Source organism: Lissotriton vulgaris, chromosome 1_2 (genome assembly GCF_964263255.1).
Source record: "Lissotriton vulgaris chromosome 1_2, aLisVul1.2, whole genome shotgun sequence".
Classification (NCBI taxonomy): Eukaryota; Metazoa; Chordata; class Amphibia; order Caudata; family Salamandridae; genus Lissotriton; species Lissotriton vulgaris.
In genome coordinates this window covers 297,832,451-297,854,616 of record NC_141686.1, presented here as the reverse complement: position 1 = coordinate 297,854,616, position 22,166 = coordinate 297,832,451, and the positions used below count along the sequence as shown (strand labels likewise).

At 47.0% G+C, this 22,166-nt stretch overlaps 1 protein-coding gene across 7 annotated transcripts in view; it reads left to right on the top strand.

Annotated features, from left to right (window-relative positions):
* The window catches only part of LOC147736543 (aldehyde dehydrogenase family 3 member B1-like), a 329,280-nt gene that overhangs the window by 97,400 nt on the left and 209,714 nt on the right, over nucleotides 1-22,166 (top strand). For all 7 annotated transcript variants that reach the window (XM_086953287.1, XM_086953292.1, XM_086953288.1 and 4 more), the window contains one exon: nucleotides 4,311-4,421. In XM_086953287.1, coding sequence (XP_086809413.1) covers nucleotides 4,311-4,421 — 111 coding nt within the window. The remainder of the gene's footprint in view (nucleotides 1-4,310; nucleotides 4,422-22,166) is intronic.

The following is a 22,166-nucleotide window of genomic DNA, read 5'->3' as shown; positions in this document are numbered from 1 at the left end:
ACTTTCTTTCTACACTGGATCTAAAAGACGCTTACTTTCACATCCCAATTCACAAAGCCCACAGAAAATACCTAAGGTTTGTAGTGGAAGGACAACATTATCAGTTCAAGGTCCTTCCGTTTGGGGTCCCAACGGCACCAAGAGTGTTCACAAAATGCCTAGCAGTGGTTGCAGCACACCTAAGAAGACAACAAATACATGTCTTCCCTTACTTGGACGATTGGTTAATAAAGGCCGTTGATACAAAGATTTCAACCACAACACTCACTACCAGCACGAGTGTTTATGCAGCTGTTAGGCATGATGTCCTCCTGCATACTACTAATACCACATGCCAGACTACAGATGCGTCCACTACAGGAGTGTCTAGCGACACAGTGGAATCAGGCTCAAGGTCAGATTACAGATCTGGTGTTGGTAGACGACCGTAAGCATCGCTCTCTGAAGTGGTGGAACACAACAAACATTTCCAAGGGACGGTCGTTCCTAGAACCGATTCCACAACTGATACTGACAGCAGACGCATCGCTCTCCGGATGGGGAGCGCATATGGACAAATAACTTCTGTGAATACCAAAATGAGTAAGTGTCTTCTGTGAATACCAAAATGAGTAAGTGCCTTCTGTGAATACCAAAATGGTAGTAAGTTTAGGATTTGTCTTAAATTAGTTCTGTGAATCGGGGCCACAGTGCAGGGGAAATGGAGTGTGCAGCAAAAGAAACTGCACATCAACTACTTGGAACTACTAGCAGTATTTCTAGCATTGAAAGCTTTCCAAATGCAAATAACCAACAAGGCAGTCCTGATCAGAACAGACAACATGACTGCAATGTATTACATTAAAAAACAGGGGGGGGCACACTCTCTCCAACTATCCAAACTAGCACATGACATTTGGAGATGGGCCATTCCTCAAAAGATCTATCTGTTAGCAGAACACCTACCAGGAGTTCAAATTCAGATAGCAGACATCCTAAGCAGAGAGTCAGAACAAGTACACGAATGGGAGCTGCACGACCAGATACTGCAGCCATTCTTCCAAAGATGGGGGCAACCAGAGATAGATCTGTTTGCCAATCATCAGAACGCAAAATGCCAAAACTTTGCAGCCAGGTACCCACACCACCGGTCCCAGGGCAATGCACTATGGATAAATTGGTCCAACAAATTTGCTTACGCTTTTCCCCCTCTCCCACTAATTCCATTAGTGGTTCGGAAACTGCAACAGCACTCAATGACAATGATACTAGTAGCACCCACGTGGGCAAGACAGCCGTGGTTTACCACGCTACTGCAACTATCACAGGTGCCACATCAAAAGCTAAGATTATTAACCATGCACCTTACACAGAACCATGGAGAAATAATGCACCCAGATCCCAAACAATTGAACCTAGCGATCTGGCTCCTGAGGTCATAGAGTTTGGATATTTAGATTTACCTCCAGAATGTATGGAAATCATTAAACAAGCAAGACGTCCTACCACCAGAGCATGCTATGCAGCAAAATGGAAAAGGTTTGCTGTACACTGTAACAGTAATCACATCAACCCTCTGGACGCATCCACTAAACAGATTATTTGCTATATACTACACTTGCAGCAATGTAACTTAGCATATACCTCTATCAGAGTTCATCTCGCAGCTATAGCGGCGTACCTACAAAACAGACAACATCTTTCTCTGTTTAGAGTACCAGCAATTAAAGCCTTCATGGAAGGACTCAAAAGAGTAATTCCACCAAGACTACCACCTTCCCCAGTCTGGAATCTCAACATAGTACTTACCAGACTAATGGGACCACCCTTTGAACCTATGCATAGATGTGAAATACAATTCCTCACATGGAAGGCGGCCTTTCTCATAGCTATCACTTCACTCAGAAGAGTAAGTGAGTTGCAAGCGTTTACAATTCAAGAACCATTCATGCAGGTACACCAAAACAAAGTGGTTCTTAGAACAAACCCAAAATTCTTGCCTAAAGTAATTTCAGCATTCCACATCAACCAGTCAGTGGAACTACCGGTCTTCTTTCCAAAACCACAAACAGTAGCGGAAAGGGCCCTATATACATTGGATGTCAGAAGGGCAATATTGTATTATATAGAAAGAACACAAACTTTCAGAAAGACAAAACAGCTATTTGTAGCTTTTTCTCCTACACATAAGGGCAATCCCATCTCTAAAGCAGGCATTGCCAGATGGATTGTAAAATGTATACAAATATGCTACTTAAAAGCAAAGAGGACATTAACTGTTCCTCCTAGAGCTCACTCTACACGTAAACTAGGAGCATCTATGGCATTCTTGGGAAACATTCCACTAGATGACATATGCAAAGCAGCTACCTGGGTTACACCGCATACCTTCACAAAGCACTATTGTGTAGATGCGCACACAACACAACAAGCTAGAGTGGGACAAGCTGTATTAAAGACTTTATTTCAGACTGTTGCAACAGACACGGGCGACCACCGCTAGGGAGAGAACTACTGTATAGTCTATTCATAATGTACCATCTGCAGCCCATATGCCTCGAACGGAATATGCTACTAACCAGTATGCATCTGTTCTTGACATAGAGGGCTGCAGAGTGGTACATGCCCTCCCAGCCTCCCCGGAAACCTGTGTCTGTTCCAACAATATCTTATTTAGATACACTTTCATGGGCATTTCTATCTGTATTCTATCATACTACTCCATCTAACCCTACTATGGCAAAACAATCTAAGGATGGAGCCGATGCCCATGCGCACTAGCAACCAAAGGAGGAGTCACCAAGCTACAAAAGACTCTCCAAGAGAAAAACAAGTGCAATCATCCGAGCCCAACACCAGATGGCGATCTATTCATAATGTACCACTCTGCAGCCCTCTATGCCAAGAACAGATGCATACTGGTAAGCAGCATATTCCTTATTCCTGAATTATTCCAAATTTCAGGTGCTTTTAGAAGTTTTTCCACATATGTCAAGTGGTACCCTATTAAAGTCTAAATATACAAAGGCAATTCATAGATGATGTGATGGTCTTTATTTTGTTCTTGTATTTGATTATAAAAGAACAGCATACCATCATGACACTACAATGCCCTCTAGTAACTCATACGTGGGACTACTGATTCGATGAAGGATGACCTATCATATAGGTTGAAAGAAAATATAACATATCTATAACTTTAGAAAATAAATATTCTTTGAAACATTTAATAGGTGTATACCAATTAAGTAAAAATTTAATTTGAAGGATATTTAACGCCCTGAAGAAGTCCAGCTATTCCTGGGACAAAACGTATTTGCTGTGTTCTCTTTTATTTTGAAATTACATGAATGAAATCTCATTTATGAATGGCTTTTGTATATTTGGACTGTAGTAGCGTATCACTTGACAAATGTGGAATAACTTTTTAAACGCACCTGAAATTTTAAATAATTGAAGGATAACTAAATTTTATTGTGTACCTTTTTCATTTTCGTGTAAAGTGCTTCTTATGTTAAGGGTTTTGAAATGGTCAACCAAGGAAGTTGTGCACCAGTAACCTTGAACGACTTTGAGTGTGACAATATATATTGCAACCATTCTGATGTTGATTGATCAAAACATGCTTTCGTCCACAGCTCAGTGCTAGGCAGACAAACTTACAGTGTTACATACTACATGTAGCTTTATAAACAGAAGAATGGAAAACTTTTTCTTTTCTGCATTTCTGGTATTTTTTTTTAGCATAACTAATTTTACCTGATTTATTAACTAATATGGTGATCTCGAACACTCTGTTAGCTATATTCACAATTCTAAAAATATTTGGTTCTCAGGCTCTAAGTCTTTCGCTTTCACAGTCTAAAGGATTACTGCATTTATATTTCTCTTATTTGCACTTCACGTACACTTCATCTTGCTCTTTCACTTTACTACTTTGACTAGCTCTGTTATCTTTAAATTCAGTTCCCTTCTCCCCACTGTCCTTTCTCCCACCTGCTACAACCCTCCCCTCATCCTGTTTTTTCCCTGTGCATTGATATTGCTAATTCATTTATCTAACAGCTTCCTTGTCCGTCTTGCTTCTAATTCATGTCTCTCCTACCCCACAGTCTATACTTACAATATTGTTTTTTCCTTCTGTACTTCACTTATACTTTCCCCCTCGCTTCCTTCCTTTTCTCCTCATCATCTCATGTTGCAGTTTCACATCTTCACTTCATACATATCCCTCCTTCCTAAGTTTTTTCTTTTTTGCCCTATGCATTAATCCAAAACCTACTAATTGTTCTTATTTGTTTCCCCTTCTTTCATGGCTTATGCTCTCTTAGCCTGCATTCGAGGCGGAAGTGTCTGAGACCAGTTTGATAAACACAGAAATCAACTTGACTATCAACAACCTGAAGACCTGGATGAAAGATGAATATGTGGAGAAAAACTGGGTATGTTTTTAATGTGTATTTTGAATCAGGAAGGTTTGAAAGGACTGCCCTCTACCTGTAGGTGGCTTTAACTCAAAGCCACCAGTTGACAGCTGGGAGTGTGTTGACTTTGGCATTACTGACAGTAAAGAGGTAGGGCACATGAAATGTGATCATGAAACATAAAACTTCCTGTAGCTATATCCGTTCTCCATCATGGCAGATTGATTAATATTAATCACATTGAAATATCTCCACCTAGGTGCCAGGTCCCAGTACAATTATATAAAGAATTGTCTATTTCTAACATAATTCTAAAAAAATCCAATTTTTAATTTAAATAAATAAATAAATACATTCTTTATTGAATTTCATATAATATAAACAAGAACAACAATAGATGTTACATGAATTTATTAGGGTTACAGAATATACGATTGCCTCACACCTACAAGCCTACACACATCAACAGATATTAGACCCAACCCACATAAATAGCAATAACAGGTACAATGGCAGAGCACCATCACAAGGAGGTATGGAAAATCTGGGTTGCAGCTAGCACTGTATCATCGAGCGGAATAGCATGGAGCACAGTATTGCACATGTATCTTTAAATAGTGCCTGTATGTGGAACTTCAGGAGATTCTGAAGGCTGCTCAGAGGAGGATACATGTGCCAAGATATAAGCGTGTAGATGTAACCCTATATCTCGGGGTCATGAAGTGGGAGGCAAGAGTTGGACATACAGTGTCAGTTGTTCACCATAGTATATTAGATCTGTAATCCAATCCTTGAACTTAGGTGCCCAAAAGGCGACTCGTCCCTTAGCAAGCAGTAGGGCAAGCGCCACATACTCCCTATATCAAGCATCCAAATGGTGACGTGCCCAAGAAGAGCCATGAGAGGAGTCAGCAGAAGTGCTTTCTCAATCATAATGGAGAGAGCAGATCGTACCTCCTGCCAATATAATTGTTCTGCCCATAGGACCAAGCCAGATGAAGGAAATCAGCACTGGCCATCCCGCGTCTGGCGGACGAATCATCAAGCCTAAGACCTGTTTTAGATCTTGGCGGACGGGTTTTGCGGTCTCAATGGTGACAGATATCCCGTCCACTGAAATATAAATCCCATTATAGCTTATGAGATTCATATTTTGGCAGACGGGATATCCATCACTGTTGTGACGGAGTAACCCATCTGCCAAGATCTACATCAAGCCCTAAGCTCAAACCTATGCAGTTTGACAGGAGTGTAGTACGCCCTGAGGAAAAACTTGTAATGCATAATTCTGAGTCTTCTGCTTGATGCTATCTTTCCTGTCTGTGCACAAATATCGCCATTGCTTATCCGTGAGTGCCCCCTCCCACCCAAGTTCTGTATCCCACTGGGAAGATGCCTGACACCGATAGCCCGGAGATTCTGTCTAAACAGTGCAATACAATGAGGAAACCAGGTGCCTTGTACTAGTGGCTTGGAGCAAATCACGTAGAGTATTGACTATTGGGGTTCAGCGGGAAGGTCTGGTTCAGCCGCATTAGTGTTACATTTCAGACAAATGTATGTGAAGACGTCCATGCAGGAGGCCGGCGCAACTGTCCGAATGTCAGCCTGTGAAATGAAGAGTCCGTTGTGGTACAAATCTCCCAATAATTAAAGCCCTGTCTCTTGAGCTGAAGCCTACACAGCGACTCATGGGTGACTGGTAGCAAGGGATGATAGGTTAGTGGGCCCAAAGGGTAATACAGGGCCATCTTGCCCACTTTACGACACAGTCTCTGCCAAGCACCCGAGGTGCACGCCACACGGGATGAGTAAATGGCGGGAGTACCTGACAAAGTACCTTAGAATGAAGTGGGAGGTATCGGGTCATATACCCTTGCTTGACAGCCAAATGGGGGGGAAACCGTGTGGAATGGTACAAGTGAACAGCATGGTGAGCCTGAGCACACCGGTAATAAAGCACCATGTCCAGGGCTTCAAACCCAACCTCTTAAAAGAGTAATGTCTCTCCACAGATGCAAAACAAATGAATTGTGTTTTTAGTTTGATGTTCTTTTCAGCAGGATGGCCATGTTCAAAAAGAGATATAATACCTTATACAGAAGCACCATTTTCATTAGGGCGATACAGCTAGCTAAAGACAGCGGCAAAAAAAACAGCGGGTGATTTGATCAGTGAGTGCAGAAAGAAAGGTGCCAACATTAGAGCTTACTTCCTGGAGTTTAGGAATGTGCCTCTAGATCCTCATTCGTATCTGCTATAACTTTGAGGACTTTCTCCATATTAACACCTTGGCTGCTAGGTGTTTTCCCCCTCCTGTGCTGGATTTTGCCATTTTGCTGCCACCATGACGAGCTCAGCTCGTCATCAGCACACGACACCCGTGGGTGATGACGAGCTGAGCTCGTCATCAGCATCGAAGGGGTTAAGGAGCGTGTCATCTCGAGAAGATACAGTATCCTCAACCACAGGGAGGTGCTGTTCGGCCTCCTGGAGTTGACCATCAGGCCTCTCCAGTTTGTGAGTGATGGCGTCCGTACTGCTGCTAATGGAATCCATTTTAGTTTTGATAGAAGTCAGGCTTTGTTGCATCGCCAGCAGCAGGGTTTTCACATCGGCTGAATCTGAGTGTGCCACTGAGGATGCGTGGGAATCTGCCCCAGTCTTTAAAAAAAAAAATCTTTTTATTGAAACAACAACACGCCATCTGTATTTACAGGATACATAATGCAAAATAGACTGACAATTTGCCAACAAATCAGATATGTCATGGTAATAATTGTTCAGGTACCAGGTCTCTTCCCTCCCCCACACCCTGGCTCTATCCCCCCTCAATTAAAGTGATTCGTCCTCCCGATCATGTACATTCAACGATTCACATATCATACCCTGATAAGTATTGCATTTCTCCCAGATTTCTGTCCATTTTCAGGGGCACCCTGTTGGACCCGGCCCTTTAGGCAGGTTCACCCCTAGACTTTTTGCTTTTTCCTAGCCTGTTTATGGAACCTGGTGGTGGTGATTTTAGGCCTCTGCGCACTTTTTCCCTGTGGTACAGTGTAAAGTGCTTGAGCTCTCTGTGAATGAGTGGTGAGTGACCTGCCCTCCCATAGGAATGAATGGGGAATATGTATGCCCATGGTAGTTCCTGATGTGTGGGGAGTGCAGGGTCGAGTTTGGTATGTACGAACTCGTGAGACTGAATGCTGCAAAATGGTGTATGCGGCATGATTGTGTCTAGTCTAGAAGCGCCACTTTTAGAAGTTGGCATATTTGTGTAAGTTGGTGCTGGCGTGTGATTGGCTGGTGAGCCTGGCGCAGGAGTGCCTGGGCCTGCTGGTGGATGGACTGTCTGGTTTGAGTAGGACAGGGTCTGCAGGGTCTGCAAGGCCCCGGAGGAGGGGGTCTGAGTCAGCCGTAGATGAAAGGCCCCATCTGCTGTCGGATAGAGCGTCTGGTGGTGCCGGGCCGTGCCTGCCTGGCCACCAGGCTGGCTCTCCCTCCTGACGGCCCACTGTCACCTCTGACCTGAGGCTGACAGGAGAGGGAAACCAGATACACCCAGTTCTCAGGGCCCCCTTGCACCAAGAGTTCAAAGGGCTTCAAAGACTTTTCTGTGTATAAGAAGGGGCTGTGTCCTCTTCCAAAATGTTCTTGTTTTTAACTTGAATCTGCCAGGGGCTGCTGCTGCTTGGGCTCGGGGGAATCCCTGGGCTCTGCCCAGCCCTGGGCACCTGATGGACCTTCCTGGACTCCTGAGGGACCCTCTGCCTTGCCTGGGCTGATGGGGGGGACTTTGCTTTGCCCCCTGGGACTCTCTGGGACCTTTGTGCAGCATGGTGGAGCTGCATTGCTGGAAGGACCTTTGTACTGTGTATTCTAGCGCTTTGGGAGCGTTTTATTGCCCCATAGCGCTTTAGAGCGCTTTATTTTGATTATAGCGCTGAGGAGCGCTTTGCCCGCCTGGCGAGTGCCCACCTCGCTTATTCTTAATTTTATTTAACTTCGGCTGCCCACGCCGTGATTGCCGCTGCCCGGGGGCCTGAAGATGCCCAGAAGTTGCCGTTCGTCCGCGGTGAAGATCGAGCCCGCCGCGCTCTGATTGGGTGAGAGAGATGAGCCCCCTCACCAGAGCCGCAATGGGATTGGCCTGTGGATCGCCGCGTCATCGGCGAGGCCGCGCTGCCATTGGTTGGCGGCCTCGCGTCATGAGTGGCTCGTCGCAGGAGCCGCGACGTGATTGGCTGGGCCGCCCCTGAGGCCGTGGCACGAGGGAAGAGGCAGGGAGACGATGGCGGCCGCTGCTGGGGCTCCCGTGTGCCGAGGGAGCCCCGAGTGAAGAAGTGAGCGGCCGACAGGGCTCCCGTGATGCGAGGGAGCCCTGCTGTATCCAGGAGCTGCCGCCGCCTGAGAGCCCCGCAGAGAAGAGCCGACGCCGCCTCCCAAGGTACCTGTGAGTGCGGGCGTGCAGGGGACAGTGCTGCTTCTGCTCCAGGAGGGAGCTCGAGGGTGTCCCATGCCGGTGAGGCAGAGTTGGTGCTTGGGCGGCCACGATTGGCAGTGGGTCGCCCCAACGTTAAGCCAGAGCCTTGAGGCTCCACCTAAGGGGCATGATGTGAGGAGCTTGAGAGCTCCGCCACGGCAGAGAAGCAAGGGAGGGGCGCCGGGACACATTGTCGGTGTCCGCCCCCCCCCCGCAGTAGCGCGAGCTCGCGCTTCTTGTAGTAGGAAGCCACAAGGGCTTCAAGGGCGGCCCCAGTTGGCAGCGGGTCGCCCCAACGTGCGTGAGTCCGTTTGGCTCTAGAGAGGGCCATATTCGATAGAGGGGGCTTCGGGGCACATTGTCGGTGCCCGTCCCCTCCTGCCTCCGAGTGTCAGGGTTAGAGTCCGGTGAGGCTCAGGGGGGCACCATTGTTTTAAGAGCCTGTGTGGCTCCAACGTTTGGCTATTGGCAGTAGCAGAGCCTCTGTGGCTCCAACGTCTGGGGCATGTGCGATATGCCTAGAGCCTGTGTGGCTCCAGCAGTGGCGCAGTTGGCGCCTAAGGGCCGGTGAGGGCCCTGGCGCAGTTTTGTTGTTCCCCAGCTGTCCAGCACTTTGTGGGCAGCTGCCACGTTTAGGCTTTTTTGTACTTTGAGACTGGCGCTGCATGGCAGCGCACCCTGACATTGAGACTCAGGGCGTCTGAGCCCCAACAAGGCCAGTTGGCCTAGGGACTGCCACAGGTAGTGGCTTATGTGAGTCTTTGCGCAATTATATGGTTATTGCACCTCTGAATGTGTTCTCTTGCATCATGTGTTATTCCTGCACCTCTGAATGTTTGTAGACATCATGTGATTCTTGCGCTATTGTATGGCTCTGGCACCTCTGAATGTTTTTATGCCTTAGGTGTCTTTCTTTCCATGCGCTGCACCTCTGAATGTTTAGTCATCATGTGTCCTCTTGCGCTGCACCCCTGAATGTACGTTTTTGCATCATGTGCTTTACTCTTGACACCCCTGAATGTTTTATGCATTATGTGTCTTTCTTTTCCTGCGCTGCACCTCTGAATGTTTTAGTCATCATGTGTCTTCTTGCGCTGCACCCCTGAATGTCTTTTACTGCATCATGTGCTCTGTTCTTAAACACCGCTGAATGTGTAGGTTTATGCGTCAGTTGTTTCCCTTTACTACTCCTCTGAATGTATTTTTATGCATCATGGGTAATGTGTTCTTTTCTAGACCCCTAAATGCTGTGTGATACTTAGGTTGTTGTTCTATTTAGTACAGGTGGTCCTAGTGAGGTCCTGGTTCCCTGCGTGACATACTCCTAAGGGGTTTAGGGTTGCGTAGTGTGTACTTACCTGTTCCCAGTAGTTACTGGATGTGATTCATAACTGTTAGTTTGTGCTACAGTGATTTTATATTCTTTTATTCTAAGTTCTGACAGTATTTCATTTCTACTAAGTGCTGATTATGACAGTGGCCCATGTGGCCCTGTCTTGTGAATAATCCCATGTGAATATTGCCCGTGCCAGTTGGCACCATGTATATGTGTGATTTTATCTGATGTGTTTTACAATACAAAAGGTATTTTTATAATAACCTTGTGTGGAGTCTCTTTTGTGGTGTGCCTAGTATGTTGTTGCTGTTGTGCGCTGACGCAAATGCTTTACACATTGCCTCCGAGTTTAGCCTGACTGCTTGTGCCAAGCTACCAAGGGGGTGAGCAGGGGTTATCTTGGCGTGTGACTTCCTTGCCCTGACTAGAATGGTGGTTTTTGCCTGGCTTTGGCGTCAGCCCTAGCCTACCAGAAATAGCCAGTTCTAACACACCCCTACTCTCATAACGTCAACTTCGGGGCCTCCACCGCTCTCCAATTCTTTGCTGTATTGCGTTTGGCTATTGTGAATCCCAGTGTTACCCACAGACACTCCGCGTTCGTAAGATCCAAATCCCCCGAGATGTTCAACAGCCACCATTTCGGCGATCTACTCTCATTCATATTATAAACTTCTCTCATGAGCCTTAATATACCTTCCCAATATTGCTGAAGTGGGGAGGGGGGGCACTCCCACAGCAGGTGGAAGAAGGAACCCTCCCGCCCACAACCCCTTGGGCACAACGGTAAGTCAAGTATTCCCAATTTAAACTGGGTGGTGCATGCATAGTAGACCCTGTGGAGTATCTTTAACTATATTAATCTAAAATGCAGATGATGGCCACCTATTTAGGGGAGGCCAAGGCTTCTATCCATTCTTCATCATCCAGTTCACCTAGTTCTCACTCCCACTTGCTCCGAAACTTCGCCAAGGGGTCTAGAAGATTATTAATAACCTGGCGATATACCAACGATATTGCCTTTATAGCCAGACAGTGATCCAGGAACCTATCTTCGAGTGGGTAAGCCTCTGGCGGCGTCGTTCCTTTGGGTAATGTCTTTCATAGTGAATGAGTGAGCTGACTGTATCTGAAGGTTTTGAACTGTGGCATTTGGTATTCCTTCTGCAACACTAAGAAGATCTTTACGTTCCCCCCTCCTAGAGATCCCCTATCCTGGAAATTCCAATTGTGTCTCACTTACTGTAACCCTCGCGCAGCTTTCACAGGCCTGATTTTTTTATTTCGACAGGGGAGTCATCTGGGTAAGTTGACCATGCCATCCAAGCTCTCTAGTACTCTCCTCCCATAGTCAGAGTGTGGTTGACATCTGAAAATGGAAGGTTCCCACACCGACCCCCCCATATGTTGCCCTGAGTTACCCTCCCGTTGACTTGTTCTGGTGGTCCATCCAGTAAGCAGGGTCATTCTGCTGTTTATGTACCCAGTAAATAATTACTGTCAGTTGGGCTGCCCAGTAGTAGTGTCTAATGAGGGTAACGCAATCCCACCATCATACCAGCTTCTGGTCAACTTTACTAATGAGATTCATGGTGTTCCGCCATCCCATAGCAGTTGCCTCACATCACGTCTATTTGCTGTAAGTACCGTGGGATACTGTTGTGCAAAACAAAAAGGAACCTGGGCAGTTCGGGCTGGACTGTTCCCATGAGGCACAGGGTCAGACTGATTTGCATATGGCCATGTCTGAACCGGGGTGGTGGAGTAAGCTAAAGAATGATGATGGATTAGACCCAGATCAGTTGACTAGGGGTCAGTGTTTGATTTGATCAAAAGCTCCGTCCATCACCCCCGTTGGTATCACTTTGTTCGCCCTAAATTGGCAGGATATGCCCATACGTGGGTCCCTTGCTCACTTTGCCACTGGAGTCAAGCTAGCCTGGCTGACAGCTGATTAGCCAGAAACCAGTCCCAAGATGCAAATTGGCAGGATATGCCCATACGTGGGTCCCTTGCTCACTTTGCCACTGGAGTCAAGCTAGCCTGGCTGACAGCTGATTAGCCAGAAACCAGACCCAAGATGCTTGTTTTCGGTCCAGTGAAGACATGGCTTGGCAGTTCGGGCTGGACTGTTCCCATGAGGCACAGGGTCAGACTGATTTGCCTATGGCCATGTCTGAACTCGGGTGGTGGAGTGAGCTAAAGAATGATGATGAATTAAGCCCAGATCAGATGACTGGGGGTGAGTGTTTGATTTGCTCAAACGGTCCGTCCATCATCCCCTTTGGTATCGCTTTATTTTAAACAGAGCCGCTCTCCCCAAAAGGGATAGCGGCAGCGATCACCAATGTTGAGTGTCGCTTAATAAGCAACTTAGTGGGGGGACCAGATTGTGTTCATAGAAGTCCACGGAGTATTTAGTAATGTATATGCCTAGATAGCAGAACCCCTCAGTAGCAATCTTCAGTTGACATCCTCTGGGAAGCGTTGGTTTATTACCTGCTAGGATGTATATTACAGATTTATCCCAATTAATTGTGTACACAGAGTACTTGTGATATAATGTGAAGATATGTAACATTCTACTGATCGTAACCTTGGGGTCCGCCACATACATAACAATGTCATCACCATACAGGGAGTTCCTTACTTCCCAATCTGGCATCCAGCGGAGCTCACGGATCATGGAATCATGGGATCAATGGAGACCCCCCCCACGAAATCAGTTTGCCAAGGGCTCCAGAATCAATGCGAACAACAGGGGCGACAATGGGCATCCCTGCCTCGTTCCCCTCCACAACATAACAATCCTTGAAATGTTGCCATTCACTGAAACCTGTACCAGGGGCTTTTCATATAAGAGTTTTAGCCAGATAAAAAATGTCTGCCCAAAGCCTAGCCTCCCTAATACTGCCTACAGAAAGGGCCACTCCACTGTATCAAACACCATACGAGCATCTAGTAATTTTACAATGGACTCTGCCCTGTCCAGGACGCCATGAAGATGCCGGGGGAAACATCACTTACAACGCAAGCATTCCAACGCACTACCATTACACCGCAACCATTACAACGCAAACCATTACAACGCATTGCGCTGGGGGGCGCTCTAGGATAGGGAATATATTTAATTTACTATCCAACACCTTCCCTACTATCCACGGGGACTGGAGTTGGAATAGTAAATTAAATAATTCACTATCCAGCGCCTAAAAGCACTATGCGTTGCAATGGTATGCGATGTAAAAACCGCGTTGTAACAGCAGGCGTTGTAATAGCCTGCGTTGTAACGTCATAGATCCAGATGCCGGAGGTTCAGCACAGTGTTAGGCTTCGGCATAAATCTGGATTGATCTGGGTGAATCAATGAGGATATCACGGGTAGCAGGCGGTTTGCTAATAACTTTGCAAACTTTAGGTTTGGCGTTCAAGAGAGAGGTCAGCCTGTACGAGCCGAATTCGTCTGGAAGCTTGCCCGGCTTTGGAATCACCACAATAGTGGCCACTCGCTGGTCCGTAGGAAGTATCTTGTTATCATAGCTTTCATTAAACATGTTCTGCACCAGTGGCAGCACTTTGGTTGCTGTTGTTTTATATAGTTCAATTGGAAGGCTATTAGGGCCGACAGCCTTACCGGATTTGAGGTCTCTGATTGCTTTTACAATTTCAGACTCTACCAGGTCTTGTTCTCTTACGGTTTTGGTGCATGGTAACTGGAGTGTGCGCTGTAGTTCCGGGGATTCGCTAATCGTGGCCCTGGTCTCGGGGCATATAATTACACATAATATTCAGTGAATGCTTCAACTATGGAACTACCTCTTTGGACGGCGATCCCGTCCCCTCTCCGTACCTCCTGCACACATCTAGAGGCCACTGATTTTTTGTTGATCCACACCAGTAACTTGCCTGCTCTATCCCCTACTTCGTATAAGTTCTGTTGTGTTGCCCCATATCAGGCTTTTGCTGTCTCCTCTGCAGTTGTTTTTTAATCTGCTTGTTTTAAGGCCAGACGGTGTCTAACCTCATTCTTATTGTCTGTGAGTAGGTGGCCCTCCAACAATAAAATATCCTGCTCTAGTTTGTCCAGTTGCGCTCGCTTCAGTTTCTTCTCACCTGCTATCAGCGAGATACCCTGGACCCTAATCACTGCTTTAAATGCCCCCCAAAGGACGCACGCCAAACTCACTGTGCCAGTGTTCACTGCAATGTATTAGCCTGTCGCTTCCTGTATTTGCAGGGATTTGAAGATATCAGGGGTTAATCCTGCCCAAATGTACCTGTCTGAGATCTCCTATTTCGTAATTAACACATAGTGGAGAGTGGTCGTCAATGCCACGGGCCAGGGTGTAAGCCTCCCGGCAGTGAGGTGCCTGTTGTGTTGGTGTAAAAAGGTAGTCGATATGGGACATACTACCATGCGCCCCCAAGTGGTATGTATATTGTCGAGCAGTGAGTTTGAGTCTCCTCCAAATTTTTACGCAATCCCATTGCCCGCACAAAATCTCCTAACGCTGGCCCTGCTTGGTCTTGCGGTCTCGACGGCAAACGTCCACCTCCGGGAAGAGAGCCGTATTATACCCGCCCCCAATCAACACCACCCCCTCCGAGAGCTTCAAAAGAAGAGCCCCTAGGTTCGGCAGGACCAGGGATTGCTGTTCCTGGGGGAATATATATTGTAATTAAGTTAAAGGTGTGTCCCTCCCAGCCACCTGAGACCGCCACTAGCCTACCCTGTGTATTGTGTGTGACCTTAGGATTGGTAAGGGGAAAGGTATGGGCGAGTTGACGTCTGATGCCAGAACTCTCCCCTTCCAGGTCCCCACCCAACAATCCTGTGATGCTCTAAATAGCTTTTTCACTGAAAAGATCATTAAGATCAAGAACACTATCCCCCCCGCCCCCCCTGCTGCTCCACTTGTCCCCTCCCTTGGTAACCCATGTTCACTGTCACACTTTCCCCTCCTCGACTCTCCTTCCCTCGCCAAACTTGCCTCCCGAGTCAAATCTGGCTCCCCCAATGATTACTGCCCTCCCTCTGTCTTCAGGGACATCTGCTTGGCTCTGCCCAACTGCATCTTGCCTCTACTAAACACCTCTCTTGAGGCCGGCATCGTGCCCAACTCCTTCAAGGAAGCTGCCTTGGTACCATTGCTGAAAAAACCCGGAGCCGACCCAGAGGACCTTGCCAACTATCGGCCTATTTCTCTCCTGCCTTATTTTTCTAAGATCTTGGAGGCACATGTCACCTGCTGCCTCTCTCAGTTCATTGAGTCCTCCGGCTATCTTGAGCCTAACCAAGCTGGCTTCAGACCTGCCCACTCTACTGAGGCTGTGATCTTAGCGGTTATGGACTCTCTCAGGAGCAACGCCGACAAAGGGTCTCCTCAGGCCCTGATCCTTCTGGACTTGTCGGCAGCGTTCGACACGGTGGACCATAACATCCTTCTCCACTGTGTCGAGCAAGCCGGTATCCAGGGCTCGGCTCTGGTCTGGATTAAATCCTTCTTGACAGGCAGAACCCAAGCTGTTCATCTGGGTCCTTTCACAGCTACTAGGGAACCATTCATCTGTGGAGTGCCTCAGGGTTCCTCTCTGTCTCCCCTGCTTTTTAATCTTTATCTTCGCCCGCTCATCCATTCCCTGAAGAGCTAGGACATTACCGTCTTCAATTATGCAGACGACCTGCAAATCATTTTCCCTCTTAACACCCCTAACGCAGCTCTCGACTGTCAGGCGGTCATGTTACATATCCAGCAATGGATGAACCTTAATCAGCTCAAGCTGAACCCAGGGAAGACTGAGCTAATTCTCCCTGGCAGTAGCTCCACTCACTGGGGCCCACAGTTTTGGCCTACAGAGCTGGGCTCCCCGCCCATCCCGGCTAAATCGGCAAAGAGCCTTGGGGTTATCATAGACTCAGAGCTCTCCCTCAAGCCTCAGGTTGGTGCAGTCGTATCCTCGTGTATGTTTCAGCTTCGGAAAATCAGGAAAGTTTCCCACCTACTCTCGCCTGAAGCCCTGATACAAGTTTTAATCGCCCTTGTGCTCTCCCGCCTGGATTTTTCCAACTCCTTGTATCATGGCCTACCGAAATACCTGCTACATAGGCTGCAAGTCGTGCAGAATCAGGCGGCCCAACTAGCCTTTAAGACCCCGAAGTGGCAGTCTGCAAAACCACTACTCTGTAAACTCCAATGGTTGCCGGTCGAACAGAGAGCTGCATTTAAGATCGGCTGCCTGACCTACAAAGCTGTGACTGGTACGTCCCCCGTCTTTCTGAAGTCCCTAGTGACTCCTTACCGTCCGGCACGCAACCTTCGGTCCTCCCACCGTCAACTTCTGACCGCAGTCCCAATCAAACTAAAAAAAAATGGTGGTTGCAGATTTGCTCATCTGGCTCCCAAACTCTGGAACCAGTTGCCGTTATCCTTCAAATCCTCCATGTCTCTGCTGGAATTCAGAAAACTTATTAAAACCAATCTTTTTACACAGTCTGGCTAGCTCCCCCTCTCTACATCTCTCAGTACCACCCAGCGCCAGGAAACCTATGGTGACAGAGCGCTATACAAGTCCCTCTTAAGATAAGATAAGATAAGATAAGAAGGCAGTCTGCACTAAAATCCTGATTCCTCTAGAGCCCCTAATGTACCTGGAGTGTGCAAGCAGTTGTCTCTTGAGAAACTGGAGGACTAGCCCTCTTTTTATTTTTGTCCCCCAACCCATTCATGTTCCAGGAAACAATCTTGAAACTTTTATTTTGCACTTTGTTTTTCTTCGAAGAAGTCTTTCCAGTCACGAGGTAGGTGGCTCCTCCTTTCGATGATAGTGCGCATGGGCATCGACTCCATTGTCAGATGTTTTTTTACGGCCATCCGGTTAGGACGTCTATCGCTGCTCTCTGTCTCAACACCTTTCCGTGGGTTTCCCTCGGTGCTCAAGATAATCACCCTTAACTGTATTGTTTACGATCGTGTTTTCCCTTCTATTGCGTATCGTATTTACTTGCAAAAACCAAACTTTCAATCGGAAAGCTCGTGGAAGGCCATCGGGCCTAACCGCGTCTGGCTGACCCGCAGTCGATGGAACGAACTCCTTTTAAATTCTGCCCTATGTGTCACGTCTAATACCCGTGCACCGACTTACACAACGTGTGTAATCTGTGTTTGTCCCCCGAACACAGGGCCCGATTCACAGAACTAACTTAAGACAAAATCCTAAACTTACTACTTTTGGTATTTACAGAAGTTAGGATTTTGTCTTAAGTTTGTCTTAAGACAAACTTAAGACAGACTTAAGTTAGGATTTTGTCTTAAGTCTGTCTTAAGTCTGTCTTACGTTTGTCTTAAGACAAAATCTTAACTTCTGTGAATACCAAAAGTAGTAAGTTTAGGATTTTGTCTTAAGTTAGTTCTGTGAATCGGGCCCACAGAGAACAAGACTGCGATGTGTTCCAGGCTTTACGCTCCAAGACACTTAACAACCGTCGGGCTAGACGTCGTGACATGCAGAGCCAGCACACAAGCTCCATTCCCCACATCTTCAGACACCAATCGGACGAAGAGGCCTGCAAGGCCATGGGAACCGGGAGGAGCAGGAGCCGATCGCCATCCCACAGCGTGACTCCGACCAAGAGGATGACATCCCACATGGACAACATACCGTGAGTACAGCTCCTTCCTCGTCCCAAGACCCAACTCCACAAAAGAAGAAGGCTCCTGTCCAACCCGTGTCCTCGGGCTCCGGTCGGCACGAGACCATGTTTCCGGCACCCCGCAGTCTGGCTTGGCACCGAAGCCTATCAAAAAGCCTTCTGGCTCTGAAAAGACTCCCTCCAAATCAAGTTCGGAGCCGAGAACTTCGGGGTCAAAACACAAGTCCGGTACTGACCCCCACCATTTGGCACTGAAACACACTACGGATCTGAAAAAAACCAACATCCAAGAGTTCGGTACCAAAACTTTCGGCGCCAAAATAGTCAGATGTTCCGTAATCCCCAAAAATACACAGTTTCAATGCTCTCATCGACAAACTCAATCCGAAAAGTGCTGTATATTCATCCTCAAACTGGACATATCACCACTAAGGTGACCCTAAAAAGGACTGATACAGAAGATGAATACCACATTCCTTTAAAGAAGAGAACGGTTGGAACTAACCCTTCCCCTCCTCCTCTTCCTTCATCTCCTTCACCTCCACTACAGCCTATTTCACCTGAACATTCACCACCACATACACCTGACAACCAGGGTAGTGGGAATGACAATGGGGATGATAATTAACCAATGCAAGACCCATGGGATAATTACAATACCAACTCGCCCACGGGCAATGATCCTGATTTATATCCTAACAAATTCTCCACCAGATGACAGTGTAGGCTACATTGAGTTACTGGGTAAAGCTGCCAACCACCATGGAGTGCAGCTACATAAGGAGTCCTTCGAAGAGGATTTCCTCTTTGAAACCCTCAGTACCACGCAGAGGTCATCACATAAACTACCTATGCTCAAAGGATGATCAGGCATGTAGATAACATTTTTAACGACCCGGTCAGAGCTCGTATTCTTACCTCTAGTGTAGACAAAAAATACAAGCCAGCACCATCGGACCCAGTATATATAAAAGGTCAGTTGCCATTAGACTCCTTCGTTGTGTCCAATGCAAGGAAAAAGGGCCATCTTCCAGACAACAGGAGATGCACCACCGCCCAATGAGTAATCCAAATTTATTGATGCTTCCGGGAAAAGGGCCGCTTCTCAGGCGGCCACTTTTTGGCATGTCTCCAACACGATATGACCCTGCGCACTGGGATGAAATGGAGCAATAATACAATATTTGCCCCAGGAACACAGATCTAAGGCACAAGACCTGGTGCGTGAATGGCAATTTATTTCCAATAAAGCTACGAAGACATGCTTGGCTTCGCTTGTCAGGGTTCAAATCAGAGTTGCAAACCTCCATTTTAAACACTCCCTTTGATAAAGAGCATCTATTTGGCCCAGTGGTAGATTCTTCACTAGAGAAAATGAAGAAGGACACTGAAGTGGCCAAATCCATGGGAGCCCTTCAGTCAGCAAAAAGCTGTGGTTCCTTTTGGCGCTCGTTTTACCGTGGAGGTCCTAAAAATACCTCCTCGGAGACTACCTCAACCTATAAGGGCTTGAAGCAGCACCCGCCGCAAGGTTATAAATGCATGTATTGCATTTACATGCACAAAGCGGCAGGCACCGCGCGGTGCCTGCTGCTTTGTGCATGTAAATGCAGGGGGGTACCTTAGGTACCCCCCATGTACACCCCCTGACACCCTGGGGGCCTGCAACGGGCCCCGAAACTCAGAAAACCACATGCTTTTCCACGGCGGAAAAGCCGCCCTTGAAAAGCATGTTTCCTTCCCTATCCTAATATGGCTGGCGTTGTCTAATAGACACCTCCACCATATTAGAGCTTTTCCGCCACGGTCGAAAGGCGACTGTGGCGGAAAAGCGGCAGACGGGTTTCACGTCCGCCGATGACCCCGCAGCCATCCGAATCTGGCGGGGGGTCTTTAAAGGCACTGCTGCGGTGATTCCGCATCCTCCGGGCCGGCGGTGGCTTCCGCCTGCCCGGAGGATGCGGAATCACCGCAATCCTAATCGACCCCTAAATCTTCAGCCGATCATTTCCAGATGGTAACACTGCAACAAGTATTACCTATACTGTAAAAAAGCGAATTTCTGTCTACTTTAGATCTAAAAGACGCCTATTTTCATATTCCAATCCACCGCGCTCATCGCAAACTCCTCAGAATCGTGGTAGAGGGTCAACACTTCCACTTCAAGGTACTCCCATTCGGAGTCACCACTGCTCCCAGAGTCTTCACCAAGTCTCTGGCGGTAGTAACTGCTCACCTGAGAAGATAAAGCATCCATGTCTTCCCATACTTGGACAACTGGCTCATCAAAGTCAGCACGTACCAGCAATGCCTTCAGCACACTTTTCAAAATAATCCAGTTACTACATCAACCTAGGGTTCACAATCAATACGACAAAATCACATCGCCATACAGCCAATAGTCAGGACTACCTAGGCGCCAGGCTAAATACTCAAAAAGCCCTGGCGTATCCCAATGCAGCCAGAATACAAAATACTCAGGCTTTAGTTCTCCGATTTCAACCCAATCATTGGATTCCAGCTCGAGTGTATATGCAATTGCTGGGAATGATGGCATCTTGCATCATGATTGTCCCCCATGCCAGACTTCACATGCGTCCACTACAAGAATGCTTAGTCAGTCAGTGGAACCAGTCACACGGTCTATTGGCCGATCTAGTGTTGGTAAGTGGCCGTACTCATCGCTCACGGCAAAATTTGTCAAAAGGATGACCTTTCATTGACCCGGTTCCACAGGTAGTACCGACAGCGGACATGTCCCTCACTGGCTGGGGAGTTCATCTACAAAAACACACTGTTCAAGGCCGGTGGAGTCGACGACAGCAGGAGTTTTTTTTAACATCAGTCATCTAGAGCTGCTTGCAATCTTTCCAGCTCTCAAGGCGTTTCATACTCACCTGATAGACAAAGCTTTCTTGGTTCATACAGACAACATGACAGCTATATAGTACATACAAAAACAGGGGGGGACACACTCTCTCCATCTGCCACACCAAGCACAAGACATCTGGAGGTGGGCCATTCACCAGAAACTTTATCTCCTAGCGGAACACCTCGCAGGAGTAAACAACCAGATTGCAGATCTCCTCAACAGACAGACAGCAAATACACGAATGGGAACTCCACCCTCAGGTTCTCCTCTCATATTTCAAAGTTGGGGAGTCCCTCACATAGACCTGTTTGCCACACACCAAAACGCAAAATGCCAAAGCTTCGCATCCAGGTACCCACACCCCCAATCCAATGGCAATGCACCCTGGATGAACTGGTCAAGGGTATTTGCCTACGCTTTTCCGCCTCTCCAACTCATTCCATTAGTGGTTCAAAAGCTCAGGCAAACATCTCTCACACTAGTCCTAGTAGCTCCCACATGGGCACGTCCACCATGGTTCACAACCCTGTTGGAGCTACCGCTAGTCCTGCATCAAAAGCTACATTTAACCTCCAGTCTCCTCACACAGAACCATGGAGAAATCAGACATTCAGATCCCAAGCAACCGAACCACGCATTTTGGCTCCTGAAGTCTTAGAGTTTGGTTACCTTAAACCTTCCACCAGAATGTTTGAATATCATTAGGGAGGGTAGAAGACCTACTGCAAGGGCCTCCTACGCAGCTAAGTGGTAGAGATTTGTTATCTACTGTGGAAACAATCATATCAACCCTCTTGATGCTTCCATACAGATATGCTATCTGTTACACTTGCAACAGTCAGGATTGGCTTATACCTCTATCAGACTACACCTAGCAGCAAGTGCTGCATATCTACAGAATAGACAGCATTTGTTGTTATTTAGAGTACCTGTGATCAAAGCTTTCATGGAAGGACTAAAAAGAGTTTTACCACCAGCACTTCTACCAGCCCCAGTGTGGAATCTTAATATAGTCCTTACAAGGTTGATGGGCCCACCTTTTGAGCCCTTAGGGCATGCATGTGGGCCACATGTGCACACATGTTAATTTCAGGGGTGCAACAGGGTGTCCTATTGACACCCTTGCAACCCTGAAATTGCATTCTCAATTTGCAATTCTCCAATTGAGAATTGCAAATTGAGAATGTCTTCCAATTCATTCCTATGGGCCTTGTAGCCCATAGGAATGAATGAGAAGGTATTCCTTATTTACGAATCGCAATTCGCGATTCGCAAATAAGGAATAATTGGGATTTGCAAAAAAATTTGATAATCCTACCTACATTTCGTTTTGCGATTCTCTAATTGCGATTCCCAAAAAATCGCAATTTGAGATTCGCAAAACAAAAATTACCTACATATGGCCCAAAATCTTTTTGTAA